This window comes from Pezoporus flaviventris, unplaced genomic scaffold (assembly GCF_033815535.1).
Source record: "Pezoporus flaviventris isolate CSIRO_AGI_PZ_B2104156 unplaced genomic scaffold, CSIRO_AGI_Pfla_v1 ptg000071l, whole genome shotgun sequence".
In the NCBI taxonomy this organism is placed as follows: domain Eukaryota; kingdom Metazoa; phylum Chordata; class Aves; order Psittaciformes; family Psittacidae; genus Pezoporus; species Pezoporus flaviventris.
This window is the reverse complement of record NW_026892619.1, coordinates 2,344,614-2,361,270: the sequence shown is the minus strand read 5'-3', so window position 1 is coordinate 2,361,270 and position 16,657 is coordinate 2,344,614. Positions and strand designations below refer to the sequence as shown.

The 16,657-nt window shown below is 56.7% G+C and overlaps 3 protein-coding genes across 6 annotated transcripts in view; all 3 read right to left on the bottom strand.

Annotated features, from left to right (window-relative positions):
* Window positions 1-5,176, bottom strand: part of RAB11FIP1 (RAB11 family interacting protein 1) — a 402,092-nt gene extending 396,916 nt beyond the window's left edge. For all 3 annotated transcript variants that reach the window (XR_009746777.1, XM_061472529.1, XM_061472530.1), the window contains exons 1-3: window positions 4,804-5,176; window positions 1,321-1,763; window positions 203-1,007 (exon numbers count right to left, since the gene is read on the bottom strand). Coding sequence is in view for 2 of the 3 variants with exons in the window: in XM_061472529.1 (XP_061328513.1) it covers window positions 203-1,007; window positions 1,321-1,763; window positions 4,804-5,141 (1,586 nt within the window). In the remaining variant the exon portion in view is untranslated. The remainder of the gene's footprint in view (window positions 1-202; window positions 1,008-1,320; window positions 1,764-4,803) is intronic.
* STAR (steroidogenic acute regulatory protein) overlaps window positions 1-16,657 on the bottom strand; it is a 225,103-nt gene that overhangs the window by 176,044 nt on the left and 32,402 nt on the right. The window lies entirely within an intron of this gene.
* Window positions 7,163-10,556, bottom strand: ADRB3 (adrenoceptor beta 3). Of its 2 annotated transcripts, none has more exons than XR_009746788.1 (3): window positions 9,218-10,556; window positions 8,351-8,427; window positions 7,163-7,592 (listed from the first exon to the last, which is right to left on the bottom strand). XR_009746788.1 is itself a non-coding variant. In XM_061472571.1 (3 exons), the coding sequence occupies exons 1-2, from the start codon at window positions 10,430-10,432 to the stop codon at window positions 8,388-8,390; spliced, it is 1,251 nt and encodes a 416-aa protein (XP_061328555.1). In that variant the 5' UTR covers window positions 10,433-10,556; the 3' UTR covers window positions 7,163-7,592; window positions 8,351-8,387. The 2 variants fall into 2 exon arrangements, 1 of the variants encoding a protein (XP_061328555.1); XM_061472571.1 differs by having other exon boundaries at window positions 9,222-10,556.

Sequence of the window (16,657 nt, the reverse complement as noted above, 5' to 3'; positions counted from 1 at the left end):
ATACCAAGGAAGAACTCCAGGGTGACTATTTGCTATCAAAGCCACCTTCAAACCTGCAGGGACCCTGCACAGAGCAACACGCTTCTGCTGCCTGCAGGATGCCAGGCCAAAAGGCACTGCTCTGGGGCAGGAAGCAGCCCAGCTAAAGGCTGCTGCCACCCCCAGACCCATTCCTGTGGTCTCCGAAGCAGAAAGGACTGACCTGGGCTTCACAGCTTTGGTCTTGGATGGGGCAGCAGGTCCCCGTTCTTCCTCAAAGGGGTTGAGAGGCTGCTTGCTTGCAGGGATGTCTTCCACGTGGTGAGTGGCTCCTGCAGGATGCCCTCTGCCTGAATCCGCTGGAGGCTCAACACATCTGGCCTCTTGTTCGCTCTCCTCTTCTGGAATGCTGTTGTCCTCCTCCTGCAGGGTCCTGTCAGGAATATTCTCAGCATCCCCACCCTTCCCTGCTTCCTTCTTCCCAGCGACCAGGGAGAACAAGGCAGGCTTCTTGTGCTCTGGTTTTCTGGTCTCTTTCCCAACCTCCACGCTCGGGGGAACGTCGGTTTCCAGGTATTCTTCACTGCTCAGCAGTTTGTACGATGGCAAAGTCATCGACTTAAAGGTCTCCAAGGATGTCGACCCGGAGACAGCATGACTGGGAGATGTTCTTCCCATCGGAGATGTTCTTCCCATCTCTTCAGGTCCTTTAGCAGGCCTGGAAGACAGGTTCTCTTCCGAAGCAAAGAGCTGCTTCCTCCGGAAGTTGCGAGGAGAAGGGGAGGAGGCTGGAGTGTTGTCCTTCACGCTGCTCTCTTCCATGTAAACGTGAGTGCCATTGATACACAGACTGGACTTGGAAATGGGATCGCTCTTGGATTTAAGGCCACTGAATAAAGAGAGCCCTTCTTTCTTGGGGTGGGTCGTGGTTACTTGGGCTACTTGCCTGCTGTCCAGAATCGCTGTTTTACGGGACTTAAACACAGGAGAAGGAGAGGACTTCTCTTCCAGGGCATTTCCAAAGGACTCTGGGGAAAAAAAAAACAGGAACAGGCAGGAATTCAAGAGGCAAGAAACCCCCTTTGCTCTGACATTCATGCAGGTATTGCTTGTGCAGCCCCCCCCGGTTTCTATGCTAGCCCAAGGCAAGCTTAGGTGTGAGCATCAACATCCTACGGGCATCCAAACCTGCCACCATGGCCAGAAGTGATGTGCTATGGATTCACTTCATAGTAAATCCATATGGATTCGCTTTTTAGTACCCTAAACAGTGTGGAAAGGGCAATAAAACCCTGGGGAAAGGCTTTGTGCTGCATCAGTGCTGCAAGGGCCAGTACTCACTCTCTGAGATCGGAGAGGTCTCGGGCTCCTCATCATCCCACTGCGCCTGGAAGTCACCGGGTCGAAGCAGAACCCTTTGGGTGACTGGCTGCTGCGTTGGTAGCACTGACATGGACTGGGAAAGGGAGGTCTTCTGCAGGCCAGGCTTGGAAAAGAGCGCTTTGAACTTGGATTTCTTCTTCTCCTTCTCAACTGCCTCGTCCTCGCTGTCAGCAGGGGAGTGGGATGCGCTGGGAACGATGGAGGAAGCCGTGTCGGAGAGGCCACTGCTCCTCTTCCCCTTGAGCTTGTCTTTGAGCTTGCCAAAGGGAGAGCGAGGCTTGTCCTTCATGGACAGATCGAACATGCTGGCTGTCATGTTGCTCCTCATGAACTGGATATCCACTTCGATCTCCCCTCTCTCCTTCTCCTTCTTCCCCGGCTTGGAGCGAAGCTTGTACCACCTGCAGCCACAAGGAGATTCCCTTTACAACCCAGCTCTGGAGGCACGGCTCATTCACAACAACAGAGGGTGCCTGTGGCTTAAAAATCAAAGCCAGCCTACAGTGTAAGGGCAAGGGAAGAAAAGCCTTTAATCCTCCAACAACGCCACAGTCACGCAGTGACTAAGGAAAACATGCCCTGGCGTGAAGTTATCAGTAAAGGCTGCTTTAAAACCCAAATCAGGCTTAAAAAGAAGGGTCAAAAGGGTTAAAAAGAAGGGTTCAAGGGGCAGACACCATGGAATTCCTGTATTTCAGCTCAGCCACTCTCTTCTGCCCTTCTTTCCATCTGACTTCCCCAAATGGCCTTTGAAGTGGGTGCAGGAAGAAGCAGCCTCCGAGAGCCCGACACTGGTACCAGAGAGCTCTCCACGCCCTCATACCTTTCATTCCAGCTCCTTTCCAGTTGCTATCTTAATGCCCTTCGAGCTCCAAAACCCCTAATCAACACAGAGCAGAGCCAAGCCAAGCCTTGCAGGCTGTCTGGAGCCTTCCACTCGCCTCCTGCTCGTGACTGGCGCGCACCAGGAAGGACATTCCTTACCGACAGGACCTTATGCCTTTGTGCAATGCAACCCCGGGTGCACGGAGCACTGCATCTTAAGCACTCAGGGCACCCTAAACACCACCTGCATGCTGCTATCGCATGCCCTCTGTTACCACTCAAAGCCTTTTGAACCACATTAGGGCTGGCAAAGAAAGTTATCAGCGCCTCACATCAATTCTTGCCTACTGATGGAGCCGCAGCATCCCTGGTTCCACAGACCCAATAGGGAAAACACCTCCCCAGCTGGTACAGGGCAAGTAAAGGAAGCAAACAGAGCCTTACGTTTGGAGGTGCACTGGGAGCAGGGAAGGAGAAGAGGAAAGGGCAAGTTGCTTGAGCAAACATTCAAACCTAATGAGCGTCAACTGCAGATGAAAGCACAAGCGTGCTGCAGAGGAACACTGCAGGGAGATGAATGCTCAAGCACCACGCTATACAGTTACCTCCACGTCCACACCTGAAGTTACAAGACACCAGCACCAGGGAAAGGCCTTTAGAAGGAGACCTTGGCCTTTGTCAGGTCCCTAACGCTGCAGCGAGGGCAGCACAAGCTTTGCCTTTCACACAAGCCAGCACTGGGCACTTTTGTTCTCAACCCCGTGATTGATTTCTAGGAGCATCCTGCTGGTTTCGGTGCCACAATCCATGCTGCAGGCTCTGTGCCCCGGGGGTGGAGGGGGAAGAGCAGGTCCTGTTCCAAAACACATCCCAAACAAGCTATGTGAACAACAGCTTAGCTAGCACTGAGCAGAGCATGAACGCTGCTGCATCTGCTTCATTGGAGGGGCTCAAAGGGGAGGATACAGGGACACATCTCCCCCTCAAAACCATCAGATATGCCCATGGTAGGGGGGTTGGAACTAGATGACCTTGAGGTCCTTTCCAACCCTCACTGTTCTATGAGTCTATGAATTCTTCATCGTTTATTGTGTGAGTGTGAATTAACCCCAGCCCTTTCTGGCTTTCCATCACCCCAGCAGCCAAGCACCGGCAACAGAAACAGGCTTCAAACAGAACACGACCACCTGGAAACATCAGGAGAATCAAGGCTCTGTTTCCCTTCCTTCCCCTCGGTTTTCCTCCGGCTCAAGACACAAGGAAACACATCCCAGTGTAAACACCTTAGAGCTGGATGCAACCTTAATGACAGCCTTAATGAAAGCTTCACCAGCCCCGATACCCGGCTCTGCTCTCAGGTGAGTGAGAAGAGGAAGGTGACTCAGGGGCCACCTCAAGCTGCATTACAAGGCTGCTGACTCCCAGTTAAACCCTCCCTGGACCCACCCCTGGCATTCCAGGGCAGTGTTTTTCATGTTCAAAGGGACAAGTGTGACACAAGAGCTGGTGTCCCGCTGACACCAGTGAAGGCAGCCCCTGGAAACGCTGGACTGGCTGCTCCCACATGCACGGAGGCTCTGCTAAGGGTTTATTATGGGATACACATGGCTCTAGCCTGTGCTCATTCCCAGTCGTCTCTCACACAGAGATGCTTAAAACCCAGACCAAGCAGGATGGGCTGAAACAGCCCCAAGTGCATGTGCCTTGGACATGGGGCTGGCAACCCGGACCTATGGGGGTCCTTCAACCCTGTGGGGCACGGGGGACCCTCCACCAGAGCCCCACATCCCTATGGGGCACAGGGACAGTCCATGGGGAATTGGAGTACTCCACACCTCTGACCCCAACCCTCGTGGTGCCCACAGACCCCCCCTCCATCCTTCTTTTTGACTCCTACAGGGGCCAGAGGCTTTCCCATCCCTATCCCAGGGCCCCACAGGAGCCGGAGGCCCCTTGGTCCCTCACCATCGCCTCTGTGCGGCTCAGAATCCCCCCCCATCCCTAACTCCCTACAGCACTTGGAGCCCTCCCCATTCCCTAATTTCCTACAGCACTTGGTGCCCCCCCATTCCGTAATTCCCTGCAGCACTTGGAGACCCCCCCCAATCCCTAATTCCCTACAACACTTGGAGCCCCCCCACCCCTAATTCCCTACAGCACTCGGAGCCCCCCCACCCCTACTTCCCTACAACACTTGGAGCCCCCCCATCCCTAACTCCCTACAGCACTCGGAGCTCCCCCCCATCCCTAATTCCCTACAGCACTCGGAGCTCCCCCCATCCGTACTTCCCTACGGCACTTGGAGCCCTCCCATCCCTAACTCCCTACAGCACTCAGAGCCCCCCCATCCCTAATTCCCTACAGCACTCAGAGCCCCCCATCCCTAACTCCCTACAGCACTCAGAGCCCCCCCATCCCTAATTCCCTACAGCACTCAGTGCCCCCCCATCCCTAATTCCCTACAGCACTCAGAGCCCCCCCATCCCTAATTCCCTACAGCACTCGGAGCCCCCATAATTCCCTACAACACTTGGCAGCCCCCCCATCCCTAACTCCCTACACCACTCGGAGCCCCCCCTCCATCCCCTTTCCCCCCCCATTCACCCCCGTTCTCACCGCGTGTGCCGCCGGCCGCCCTCGCTCCTCAGCGCGGCCAGGTCTACCTCTGCGCGCCCCAGGAACTTGTCCATGCCCACGAGGGCCCGGTGCAGCACGGTGAGGCGCAGCGCGGCGGCCCGCGGGGGCAGCTCGAACGTGGCCTCCTCTCGCCACAGCGGCTGCCCCTGGCACCGCTCCGCCACCGACGTGGAGAACTTGTCCCTGCCCAGCGCCATCACCGTGTACGCGTCGCTGCCCCCCACGGCCGCCGCCTTGGGCCGCAGCCCCCGGGCTCGCAGCACCGTTACCTGCACGTGGGTGGGCACCCAGCCCGCTGCCAGCCCCGAGCCGGACATGGCGGAGGGAGCGGGGACGGGGACGGGGACGGGGACGGGGATGGGGACGGGAATGGCGATGGGAGCGGTCCCGTACCGCCCCTCTCGCGAGAGCAAGGGGCGGGGCCCGGGGGGTGGAGCTTGAGGGGAAGGGGCGGGGCCTGGGGCGGGGGTGGTACCGGTGTGTACAGGTGTGTACAGGTGTGTGTACACGTGTATGTACAGGTGTATGTACGGGTGTATGTATAGGTGTATGTACAGGTGTATGTATAGGTGTATGTACAGGTGTATGTACAGGTGTGTATAGGTGTATGTACTGGTGTATGTAGAGGTGTGTATAGGTGTATGTATAGGTGTATGTACAGGTGTGTATAGGTGTATGTACAGGTGTATGTATAGGTGTATGTACAGGTGTATGTACAGGTGTATGTACAGGTGTATGTATAGGTGTATGTACAGGTGTGTATAGGTGTATGTACAGGTGTATGTATAGGTGTATGTACAGGTGTGTATAGGTGTATGTACAGGTGTATGTATAGGTGTATGTACAGGTGTGTATAGGTGTATGTACAGGTGTATGTACAGGTGTATGTACAGGTGTATGTATAGGTGTATGTACAGGTGTGTAGAGGTGTATGTAGAGGTGTATGTAGAGGTGTGTATAGGTGTACGTACAGGTGTATGTATAGGTGTATGTACAGGTGTGTATAGGTGTATGTACAGGTGTATTTACAGGTGTGTATAGGTGTATGTATAGGTGTATGTACAGGTGTTTATAGGTGTATGTATAGGTGTATGTACAGGTGTGTATAGGTGTATGTACAGGTGTGTATAGGTGTATGTATAGGTGTATGTATGGGTGTGTATAGGTGTATGTACTGGTGTATGTACAGGTGTATGTATAGGTGTATGTACAGGTGTGTATAGGTGTATGTACAGGTGTGTATAGGTGTATGTACAGGTGTATGTATAGGTGTATGTATAGGTGTATGTATAGGTGTATGTACAGGTGTATGTACAGGTGTATGTATAGGTATATGTACAGGTGTATGTACAGGTGTATGTATAGGTATATGTACAGGTGTATGTATAGGTGTATGTATAGGTGTATGTACAGGTGTATGTACAGGTGTATGTATAGGTATATGTACAGGTGCATACATAGATGTATGAATAGGTGTGTACAGGTATGTGTACAGGTCTATGTATGTACAAATGTGTGTACAGCTACATGCATGTACAGGTATATGAACACATGTACGTGCAGGTATTTTTACAGGTATGTATACAGGTCTATGTATGTCCAGATGTATGTACAGGTATGTGCACGTACGGGTGTATGTTCAGGTGTATGTACAGGTCTGTGTTCAGGTATGTATACAGGTCTATGTATGTCCAGACGTGTACAGTTATGTGCATGTACAAGTGTATGTACAGGTGTATGATAAGGTATGTACTATACTGGTGCAAGTATAGGTGTGTGTACAGATGTGTGCATATGTGCTTTACAGGTGTGTGCCCAGGTATAGGTACAGTACAGGTGTGTGCTGTACAGGCACATATATAGGTGTATGTACAGGTATGTGCTGTACAGATGCATGCACACGTATGTGCATGTACAAGTGCATGAATGCACACGCGTGGCATGCATAGGTGTGCAAAGGTGTATGCAGAGGGGTGTGCATGTACAGGTGTGTGCAGCTGTATGCACAGGTACATGTACAGGTGTGTGTAGGGTGTCTGTGTGTGTACAGAGGCGTGCAGGGCTGTGTGTGGCTTTGTGTCCCCATGGAGCAGTGCATCCGGATGCTCCGAGGCTTCTCCAGCAGCAATCTCAAAGGAAAAATGCCATTTCCCAAACCCTGACATCGATTTAATGGGAACTGGGATCCATGTCAGCAACGGGGCAGCTCCGATGAAACCCTCCTCAACCTCCCTGTAAGAGCCCTTGTCCTGCTGCTCCTTGTACCCAGATCCAGGCTTTGGGATGGAAAACGCCCTCCTGCAATGCCTGTCCCCGATGGAAAGGCAGAAACAGGAGCATAATCCACAGGGTTTGCCCGGTTCCCCTTGCTCGGAGCTCCTCTTGCTCTCCTGCAGGAGGCTCTTGTCCCCTTCCTGATGGGCTTCCTGGGCCCCGGACGATGGGAATTCTTCATCCTTCCAGAGAGCAGACCCACGACGTCCTGCTTCCAGCCAGGAAACACCCCGGCTGGGAGCTGGTCCCCGTCCACACAGCGAGCACAGGCACGTCCCCAAGGCTGCGCTGCCTCTTGGAGAGCAGCTCAGGTGCCTTTTCCCAACCGGCTCCAGTTCTCCAGCACCAACAGCACTGAGGAGCCGGCTCCCTGGTCCCTGCTGTGACCGCGAGCGCTCCCGAGGGAGCATCCCTCTGCTCCCAGCGCACTGGAGGCTCCTTCCAGCGCCGTCACCCCCAGCGCTGCTCCTCCAGTCCCTCTGAAGCACCCGGCCCTGTAGGAAGAGGGTGGGAAGTGATGGAGCATCACCCACAGGGCAAAGCACTTACGGCATCACTGGAAGCACTCACTGCATCCCTCTGGGAGCACTCACTGCACTAGATGCACACACTGCGCTGGAAGCACTGCACTGGGTGCACTCACTGCACTAGATGCACACGCTGCACTGGATGCACTGCACTGGATGCACTGCTCTGGATGCACTCACTGCACTAGAAGCAATGCACTGGATGCACTCACTTCACTAGAAGCAATGCACTGAAAGCACTGCACTGGATGCACTGCACTGAAAGCACTGCACTGGATGCACTTACTGCACTAGAAGCAATGCACTGGAAGCACTGCTCTGGATGCACTCACTGCACTAGAAGCAATGCACTGGAAGCACTGCTCTGGATGCACTCACTGCACTAGAAGCAATGCACTGGAAGCACTGCTCTGGATGCACTCACTGCACTAGAAGCAATGCACTGAAAGCACTGCACTGGATGCACTTACTGCACTAGAAGCAATGCACTGGAAGCACTGCTCTGGATGCACTCACTGCACTAGAAGCAATGCACTTGGAAGCACTGCTCTGGATGCACTCACTGCACTAGAAGCAATGCACTGGAAGCACTGCTCTGGATGCACTCACTGCGCTAGAAGCAATGCACTGGAAGCACTGCACTGGATGCACTGCCCTGGATGCACTGCACTGGAAGCACTGCCCTGGAAGCACTGCCCTGGAAGCACTGCCCTGGATGCACTCACTGCACTCACGCTGTTCCCGGCTCTCAGCTGCTCCCGGTCAGACGGAGGGACCTGCTGGTGTCTCTCTGCCGGCAAACCTTGAACAGGAGAGCACAGCGTGTGAGGAGCCTGCACCCTTCCCGTGACTGAGCATCCCCTGTTCCCAGCGGCGGTGAATCCCTCCTCGGAACCTCTCTGCCAGCAGCAGCTCTGCCTGTGTGTGCCGGCAGGACCCTCTCCTGCCCTCGGGCATCCAGAGGGGCTTTAGACCAGAGAAAGCTGCTTAAAACCCACAGGAATCAGAAGAATTCAAATCCCGGGGGGTGTGGGGGGGGGAACCCTTCCTGTAATTCACAGACGGTGTAAATCCACGGGCACATCCCTGCCAACCCTCTGCCCTGGCTGCGGCCATGGGAAGCCCATCTCCCATCCGCAGGGCTGACGGAGGGTGACGAAATAGGTTCCCTTCCCAGATTTGCACTCTGTCAGAGGGCAAAGCAACCCACGACAGCCCCGGCTGCCTCGTTGCAAAAGGATTCCCCACGTTTTCCTTCTTTAAGGGCAAAAAGTGGGCGAAAGGAGAGGCCAAAAGTCAGGCTTTGGGACTCATTCAGCTCCTTTGCTTCCCTATTCACCACCAGGGTTTTCTTTACCCAGGATCAACAGACCCCATCCTGGCAGCCTTGGGAAAGGACAAGGCAGGAGCAGGACCCCAGTTTTGCAACCCAGTGGAAGGGCTGGGGCTTTAAGGCAACGATTCCCATGCACCCCATTGCCCGCCCGCCCTCCATCTCCTCACTGCCCCATCAGACCACATCCCTGCCACCAACATCCCCTTCACTGCACCCCAAAGGGCTGCTCCCCATAAGCCCAAGTGCCCGCAGGTACCTACTCATCAAGCTGTGCACCCAGCGCTGTCTGGGTACCCTGGGACAGGCTGGTCTCCTCCACCCGGCTCCCATCCTCCCCGGGGGCTCCCACTTTGCTGTCTCCCAAGGGAGCCGCTCCCGTGGGGCTGAAGGCACAGGGGCAGCGCTGTAGGTCCCGGGACACGGCGTGGAGCCGGCGGTCGGCGCGGCGCGGGCAGCAGAGCAGCTTGCGGAAGGCGCTCCTGAAGTCGGGGCTGCGGCAGTAGATGATGGGGTTGAAGGCTGAGTTGATGTAGCCCAGCCAGTTGAGGAAGAGGAAGAGCTGATCCGGCACCAGCCCCCGGCAGAAGACCTTGATGATGTTGGCCACGAAGAAGGGCAGCCAGCACAGCGTGAAGGTGCCCATGATGATGCCCAGGGTCTTGAGCGCCTTGTGCTCCTTGATGGCCAGCAGACGGGAGGGACGCCTGAGCCGGCTTCTCCTAGAGCCAGGGCTGGGGGGGGCCTGCAGGAACCTCACCTTGTCCTTGCCGATGAGGTGGATGTGGCGCGTAGCCACGGCAAAGACGCGGACGTAGACAAAGATCATGACGAGCAGGGGCACGTAGAAGGAGATGGTGGAGGAGATGATGGCGTAGGTCATGTTGGTGACAAAGTCACAGCAGCGCGGGTCGTCGTAGCAGCGCACCGCCTGCTCGTCCGCCCCGTCCCGCCACCAGTGGTTCATGATGGGCAGGAAGGAGATGAAGGCAGAGATGCCCCACACCAGGCACACCACAGCCCGTGCCCTGCCCTTGGTCACCAGCGCCTCGTACTGCAGCGGCGACATGATGGCCAGGTAGCGATCCACGGCGATGGCGCACAGCGTCTCGATGCTGGCCGTCACGCACAGCACATCCAGCGAGGTCCACAGCTCGCACACCACCGTGCCGTAGGGCCAGTGCCCGCTCAGCAGGATGGTGGCCCCCGGCGGCACCACCAGCGAGCCCATGATGAGGTCGGCGCAAGCCAGCGAGGTGACGAACACGTTGGTCATGGTCTGCAGCCGCGGCGTCTTGGCGATGGCCACGATCACCAGCAAGTTACCGGCCACCGTGACGAGCACCGTGATGCTCAGGGCAGCCCCCAGCACCCACTGCCGGCTCAGGCTGGCGGCCCCGCTGCAGTTACCGCCGCTGCCCAGCGCCGCCGCTGCCCCCCAGGCGCTGCCGTTACCCGCGGGCACGGGGCTCATCTCCTCCGGACCGGGGCTGGCGGAGGGGGGGGCTCGCCCGCTGCGCCCCGACGTGCGCACCCCGCGGCCGCCGCAGCCCGGAGCAGCCCTCGGGGCGGACCGGCGGGGCCGGGCTGCCCTAAGGGGCGCTGCTGGAGGAGGAGCCTTTAAAGGCTCGGAGATCAATGGAAGAGGAGCGGGCTGCGGCACCGCCTCTCCCCAACACGGGCACCCCCCGGCCCGCCCCGCTCCCCTCCGTGCGTTCCAGCTCCCCACTGGGCGCTCCAGCCCCTCACCGTGAGCTCCAGCCCCTCACCGTGAGCTCCAGCCTCTCACCGTGAGCTCCAGCCCCTCACCGTGAGCTCCAGCCCCTCACCGTGAGCTCCAGCCCCTCACCGTGTGCTCCAGCCCCTCACCGTGAGCTCCAGCCCCTCACCGTGAGCTCCAGCCTCTCACAGTGAGCTCCAGCCCCTCACCGTGCACTCCAACCCCTCACCGTGAGCTCCAGCCCCTCACCGTGTGCTCCAACCCCTCACCGTGAGCTCCAGCCCCTCACCGTGTGCTCCAACCCCTCACCGTGAGCGCCAACCACTCACTGTGAGCTCCAACCCCTCTCTGTACTCTCCATCCCCTCACCATGAGCTCCAGCCCCTCACCATGAGCTTCAACCCCTCACCATGAGCTCCATCCCCTCTCCATGACCTCCATCCCCTCACCATGACCTCCATCCCCTCACCACGAGCTCCAACCCCTCACCATGACCTCCATCCCCTCTCCATGACCTCCATCCCCTCTCCATGACCTCCATCCCCTCTCCATGACCTCCATTCCCTCACCATGACCTCCATCCCCTCACCACGAGCTCCAACCCCTCACCATGAGCTCCATCCACTCACCATGAGCTCCATCCCTTCACTGTGCCCAGGACTTTATACTGGAGCAAACCCATGCATTCCTCGCCATGCTCAGGCTCTCCCTGGGCAGAACAGGCTGGCACTGGAGGGGACAATGACACCCTGGTCCCCTGGACATCAGCAGAGGGCTGGTGAGATGCCAGCCCTGTTCCAACACACATCATCCAGCACATCCCAGGCACTCTTCCACTTCCACACCACCCAAACCTCCTCCTGGCTGATGGAGGGGAACCTTTGGGTGGGTGCTGGTGTTGTGGGGACCCCCACACTTCCTTCTCTCTCCTATTGGGGAGCCTGGGAAGCACTGGGCTGCTCCAGCCCTATGGCGGTGCCCTCCTCCTCCTGCGGGCCCCTGGGGTCATATTTTCCCTATCAGCTATTTATACAAATCCTGGAAGTTCTAAGGCAGGCACTCTCCAAATATGGGAGCTTGAAGCTTCAGCCAAAAGGGGGAATGTTGGCAAAGAGGGGAAAAATAAGGATGTGTAAAACATTATCCTCTTGGCATTTCATCCCATTCATAAGCGAGCGGAATGGGGCCCGGGCTTTGCAAGCTGGAGCTTTACAAGGGTGTTTTGATGTATCAAAGCACTCAGACAAGGGCTTGATGCAACCTCCTTTAGCTCCCAGCCCTGGCATCGGCTGCTGGCGTGGGCCAAGCCCTGGCCTTGCTATTTAAGGGCCGTTTGGGCCTCCTCTGGAGCAGCACAAACAAGGGGTGAGCAGGGAAAGTGGCTTCGTTTCAGGCTGACCCCAGCACCAGCAGCACAAGGGCGCACGGCTGGGTTCTGGGTCAAGAGCATCGCTGGGAATGCCCATGGATAGTGAGGGCGTTGGGCTGGGATCTGTGGAGCAGGCACCAGGGCAGGAGGCCCGGCTCTGCCATCACCCTGCTGCTGGCTTCCCATCCTCATCTCCACTTCCCATCCTCATCTCTGCTTCCCATCCTCATCTCTGCTTCCCACCCTCATCTCCACTTCCCACCCTCATCTCTGCTTCCCATCCTCATCTCTGCTTCCCACCCTCATCTCTGCTTCCCATCCTCATCTTCACTTCCCACCCTCATCTCTGCTTCCCACCCTCATCTCCACTTCCCATCCTCATCTCCACTTCCCATCCTCACCTCTGCTTCCCACCCTCATCTCCACTTCCCATCCTCATCTCTGCTTCCCACCCTCATCTCTGCTTCCCATCCTCATCTTCACTTCCCATCCTCATCTCTGCTTCCCATCCTCATCTTCACTTCCCACCCTCATCTCTGCTTCCCATCCTCATCTTCACTTCCCATCCTCATCTCTGCTTCCCATCCTCATCTCTGCTTCCCACCCTCATCTCTGCTTGCCATCCTCATCTTCACTTCCCATCCTCATCTCTGCTTCCCATCCTCATCTTCACTTCCCACCCTCACCTCCACTTCCTATCCTCATCTCTGCTTCCCATCCTCATCCCTGCTTCCCATTTTCATCTCCAATTCCCATCTTCACCTCTGCTTCCCATCCTCATCCCTGCTTCCCACCCTCATCTCTGCTTCCCACCCTCACCTCTGCTTTCCATCCTCATCCCTGCTTCCTATTCTCATCCCTGCTTCCCACCCTCACCTCCTCTTCCCATCTTTGCCTCTGTTTCCCATCCTCACCTCTGCTTCCCATCCTCATCCCTGCTTCCCATCCTCACCTCTGCTTCCCATCCTCACCTCTGCTTCCCATCCTCACCTCCGCTTCCCATCCTCATCTCCACTTCCCCAGCACCGATGGAGCTGCAGGGCTCAGTGTCTTCTCCTGCAGTGCATCCATGGTGCTTTCAGCCCATTCCCACCCCACCATGGCCCGGAGGGGAGGGACATCCCACTGCAGTCAAAGCGAGGAGCAGACACGGCAGATGCAGGCATCCAAACACCACTTCTGCTGTCTTCCCCTGGCACTTACATGAGACTTTTCCTCCTCATCCTTTGCCCATCCCTTGCACTGGCCAGAACTGCTGGTTCCCTCTACCTGCCATGGGACAGGGAGGCAAATCCAGGCCGGAGATCTGGATCTGCTTCCAGATCAGCGGGTCAAGTGGCTCTTTAGAAGTCTCTGGGAAACGATGCTCATATCCCGGATCAGAGCAGCTCCTTTGGCTGTTGCTGCAGGATAAACAATGGGTATTTAAAAAGACTTCTTCATATGTAGAGCCCGGATGGATGAGGGAAGATCCCTGCTTGGGGAGAGATGGGATGCAGGGAACACGAGCTGCAGGGAAGCACAAAGAGGTCCTGGTGCCCATGGATGTGTTTGCAGAGAGGGACCCTGAGGTGGTCCCAGACACATCAGAGGGGGACAGGGTTTGCCTGGACATGGTAGAGGGGTGAGACAGCTCAGGCATCACAGGATCCCAGCCTGGTTTGGCTTGGAAGGGTCCTTAAAGCTCATCCTTAAAGCCATGGGCAAGGACACCTTCCACTAGACCAGGTAGCTCCAAACGCCATCCAACCTGCCTTTGAAGAGCAGCTAAGGGCTGAGCCTGGGTGAGGTGTAAATCACCCTCCTGATCCCACACAGAGCTTTCACACGCGGCCGCTCCTGCCTCAGGGGATGCAAAATCCCTGCGCTGTTTAATCCCTATCCCACCGCCTTATCCAGGCTGCGAGCACCCAGCCACCCTCATGGAGCGCTGCGGGTTCACACGCAGAGCTCTCATTCTAATCCCCTACACCAAGGGTTGATCCCAGACAGGGAAAGCAGATAAATCAGTGCCTGGCACTCAGCAGATAGAGGTGAGCCTGGGCAAGGGGGCTTTGCTGCTCCCGTGCCCTTCCACCTCAGGTATTAAGCACAGTTTAATCCTCCATCCCTCCTGTTCAATGCAGAACGGCCCCTGTGAGCTCACCAAAGCTGGTTGGAGGGCAGGCAGGCACCAGCTTTGCCTCCTGGCATCATTAAACGCAGCGCATTCAGCTCCTGCCAAGGCTGATGCCACCCTAGGATTAAAGGAAAGCTTTTTATAGCTGGGAATCTTGCTCTGTGCCCTGGCTGCAGAGCCGCTGTTAGAGACCAAGCGATAACACAGAGCAGGAATCGCAGCAACGGCAGCGACACGGGATCTCCCTTTTCCCCCTTTGGCACAGCCCTTCTCAGCTTCCCCATCGCAGGAGGGGGTCAGGAAGCAAATGCAGCACAAGGGATTGCGCTGAACCTGCCAAAGGAGCCTTGGAGGGGGCTCTGTCCACCCATGGGTGCAGGGAGCAGAGCAGGGCGCAGGCTGTGCTGCGCTGGGAGATGCAGTTACTTTGCACCAGTAACAGTCGGTGCCAGAGCTGTGTCGCAAAGGGCTGCCCAGCCATGGAATCCAGAGCCAGAGCAGTGCTGGAGCAGGTCCCAGCCCAGAGCAAAGGGCAGCAGAGGAGGTTCCCCAGCACAGCGAGCACCAGCACTCCAACAGCCCCATCAGCACAAGGGGACCCAGCCCTGCAACAGAGACCCCATGGACCAACATCACCCTAAAGGGCTACATAGGGCTGGTGGGACACCCCCTCTGCAGCAAACACACAATGGGCTCAGGGCCCTCACCACACCACTGCCTGCACCAGAACAAGGTCCCAGCACCTTTCCATCCCTCCCTGATCCCTAAATGCCTCCCAGGTGGACGGAGCTGCATCCCAGCCCCTCTTGTTATTGGGGCTGGAATAGCCCAATGGTGAGATGGGGATGCTGTGGGTGCAGGGAACCCACCCGGAGCCATGGGGTGGGTGAGGCAGTGGGTGAGGCGATGCTCTACCCTCTGCCTAAGCAAAAGATGCTCAAGGAGCATCATTCAGCCCTAAATCCGCCTTGGAGGGAGCTTGATGTTCCTGGGGCCAGGCTGGGCTTGAGGCCGCCTTTAATGCTCTCAGCACGGAGACTTTAGGAATAGTTTCCATATCGGGTCCACGGATCTCGCTTTGAAGTTGTTTGGGATCATCTGTCACCACGTTTCCTTGTCAGCACATAAACACGCTGCCATGAAGCTTTCACCCTGTCCCGGGAAGGCTGGAGGAAGCTGTCCATAAACTCCCAGCTCCATAGAAGCTCTTTCCTTGGTAAATACAAGGAGAGCTCTGGAAGCATCAGCCAGGGCTCAGGACAACAGCAGGAAGGGAAGAATCCTGTGTGAGAACAATAAAGCACATCAAAACCGGGCCGTTTGGCTGGGTTTAGGGTGTGTTTTAGGCAAAGCATGCTCCATATCCCACTGCCCTGCAAAGGGAGACGTGTTCCATGCATCCCAGCAGTGTTTCCCAGCAGCATTCATCCTGCTTTTCCAAGGGTTTGTGCTTCGCATCTGGGGCAGCTCCTAACCCATCGCACACCAGCAGCTCCTCTGCCCCATAGGCATGAGCCCAGTGGCCATCCCAGCTGAGGGCAAAGGGAGCATCCCGGCAGGCTCCAAGCGGCCGTCTCACACGCTCACATCCTGTTTTCCAAGCGAAGCTCCTGGGAGCAAATGCATGGATAATGATGAAAGAGGCAGCGTGTACCCTGGGTACCGAGAAGGTCAGAGCCCGCTCCGGCTGCCTGCGCAGGCAGGGCTGAGCTCACGCCATTCCTTGCTTATTATCCCGTTCCCACACTTTCACCCTATGGACACAGGGCTTCGGGGTGCCGAGGATGGGAAGGGGCAGCGACGGTGGGATCCGCTCTCCTGGATGGAGGGGTGGGAAGCAGCGGATGCAGTTTGCTCCCCCCGTGATGGTGGGGAGCATCGCTTCCCACCGGGTTGGAGATGGAAGCATTGGGTCTGTGGGGCTGATCAAAGCAGCTTCCCTCTGTGCTTCCCAAAGCAGCCCCGGCAATCCCGGAGCTTCAGCTCTTCCCGAGGCATTGTGAGAATTAGGGAAAGGGGCATGGAGATGCTGAAACCCAGCCAGTGTCAAAGGCTACGCTAAAGCAACCTCAGGTCCTTCTCCTGCCCCCCAGCTCCCTGTGCTTTCAGATTAGAAACCAATAAACCCCATAACGAAGCCGGGTTTGATGCTGTGGGGAAAGCCAGGGTATTCCCGACTTCTGGCATCTTGAACACGGGGCTTTGTTTCCAACCTTTCCCATCTCCCTCCAGCCGCAGGGTCCTTGTGCTGGGATGCGAGGAGCTTTGAGACGTTTCCACATCCTTCTCCATGGTTTCTGTTTGTGCTGCAGGGATTGCTAAAGCGGAATGGGGTTGGGGGGGGGGGAAGGAGGGAGAGGTTTGCAATAACATCAGCGGGGATTGCACAAAGAGTGGGGAAACTGCCCCCCAAATCACGTCAGCGGCAGAAATAACGTGGGAGAGGAAAGCTCGGAGGGGCAGAGCTTCTCAAGGAGCATCCCCAGGGTGG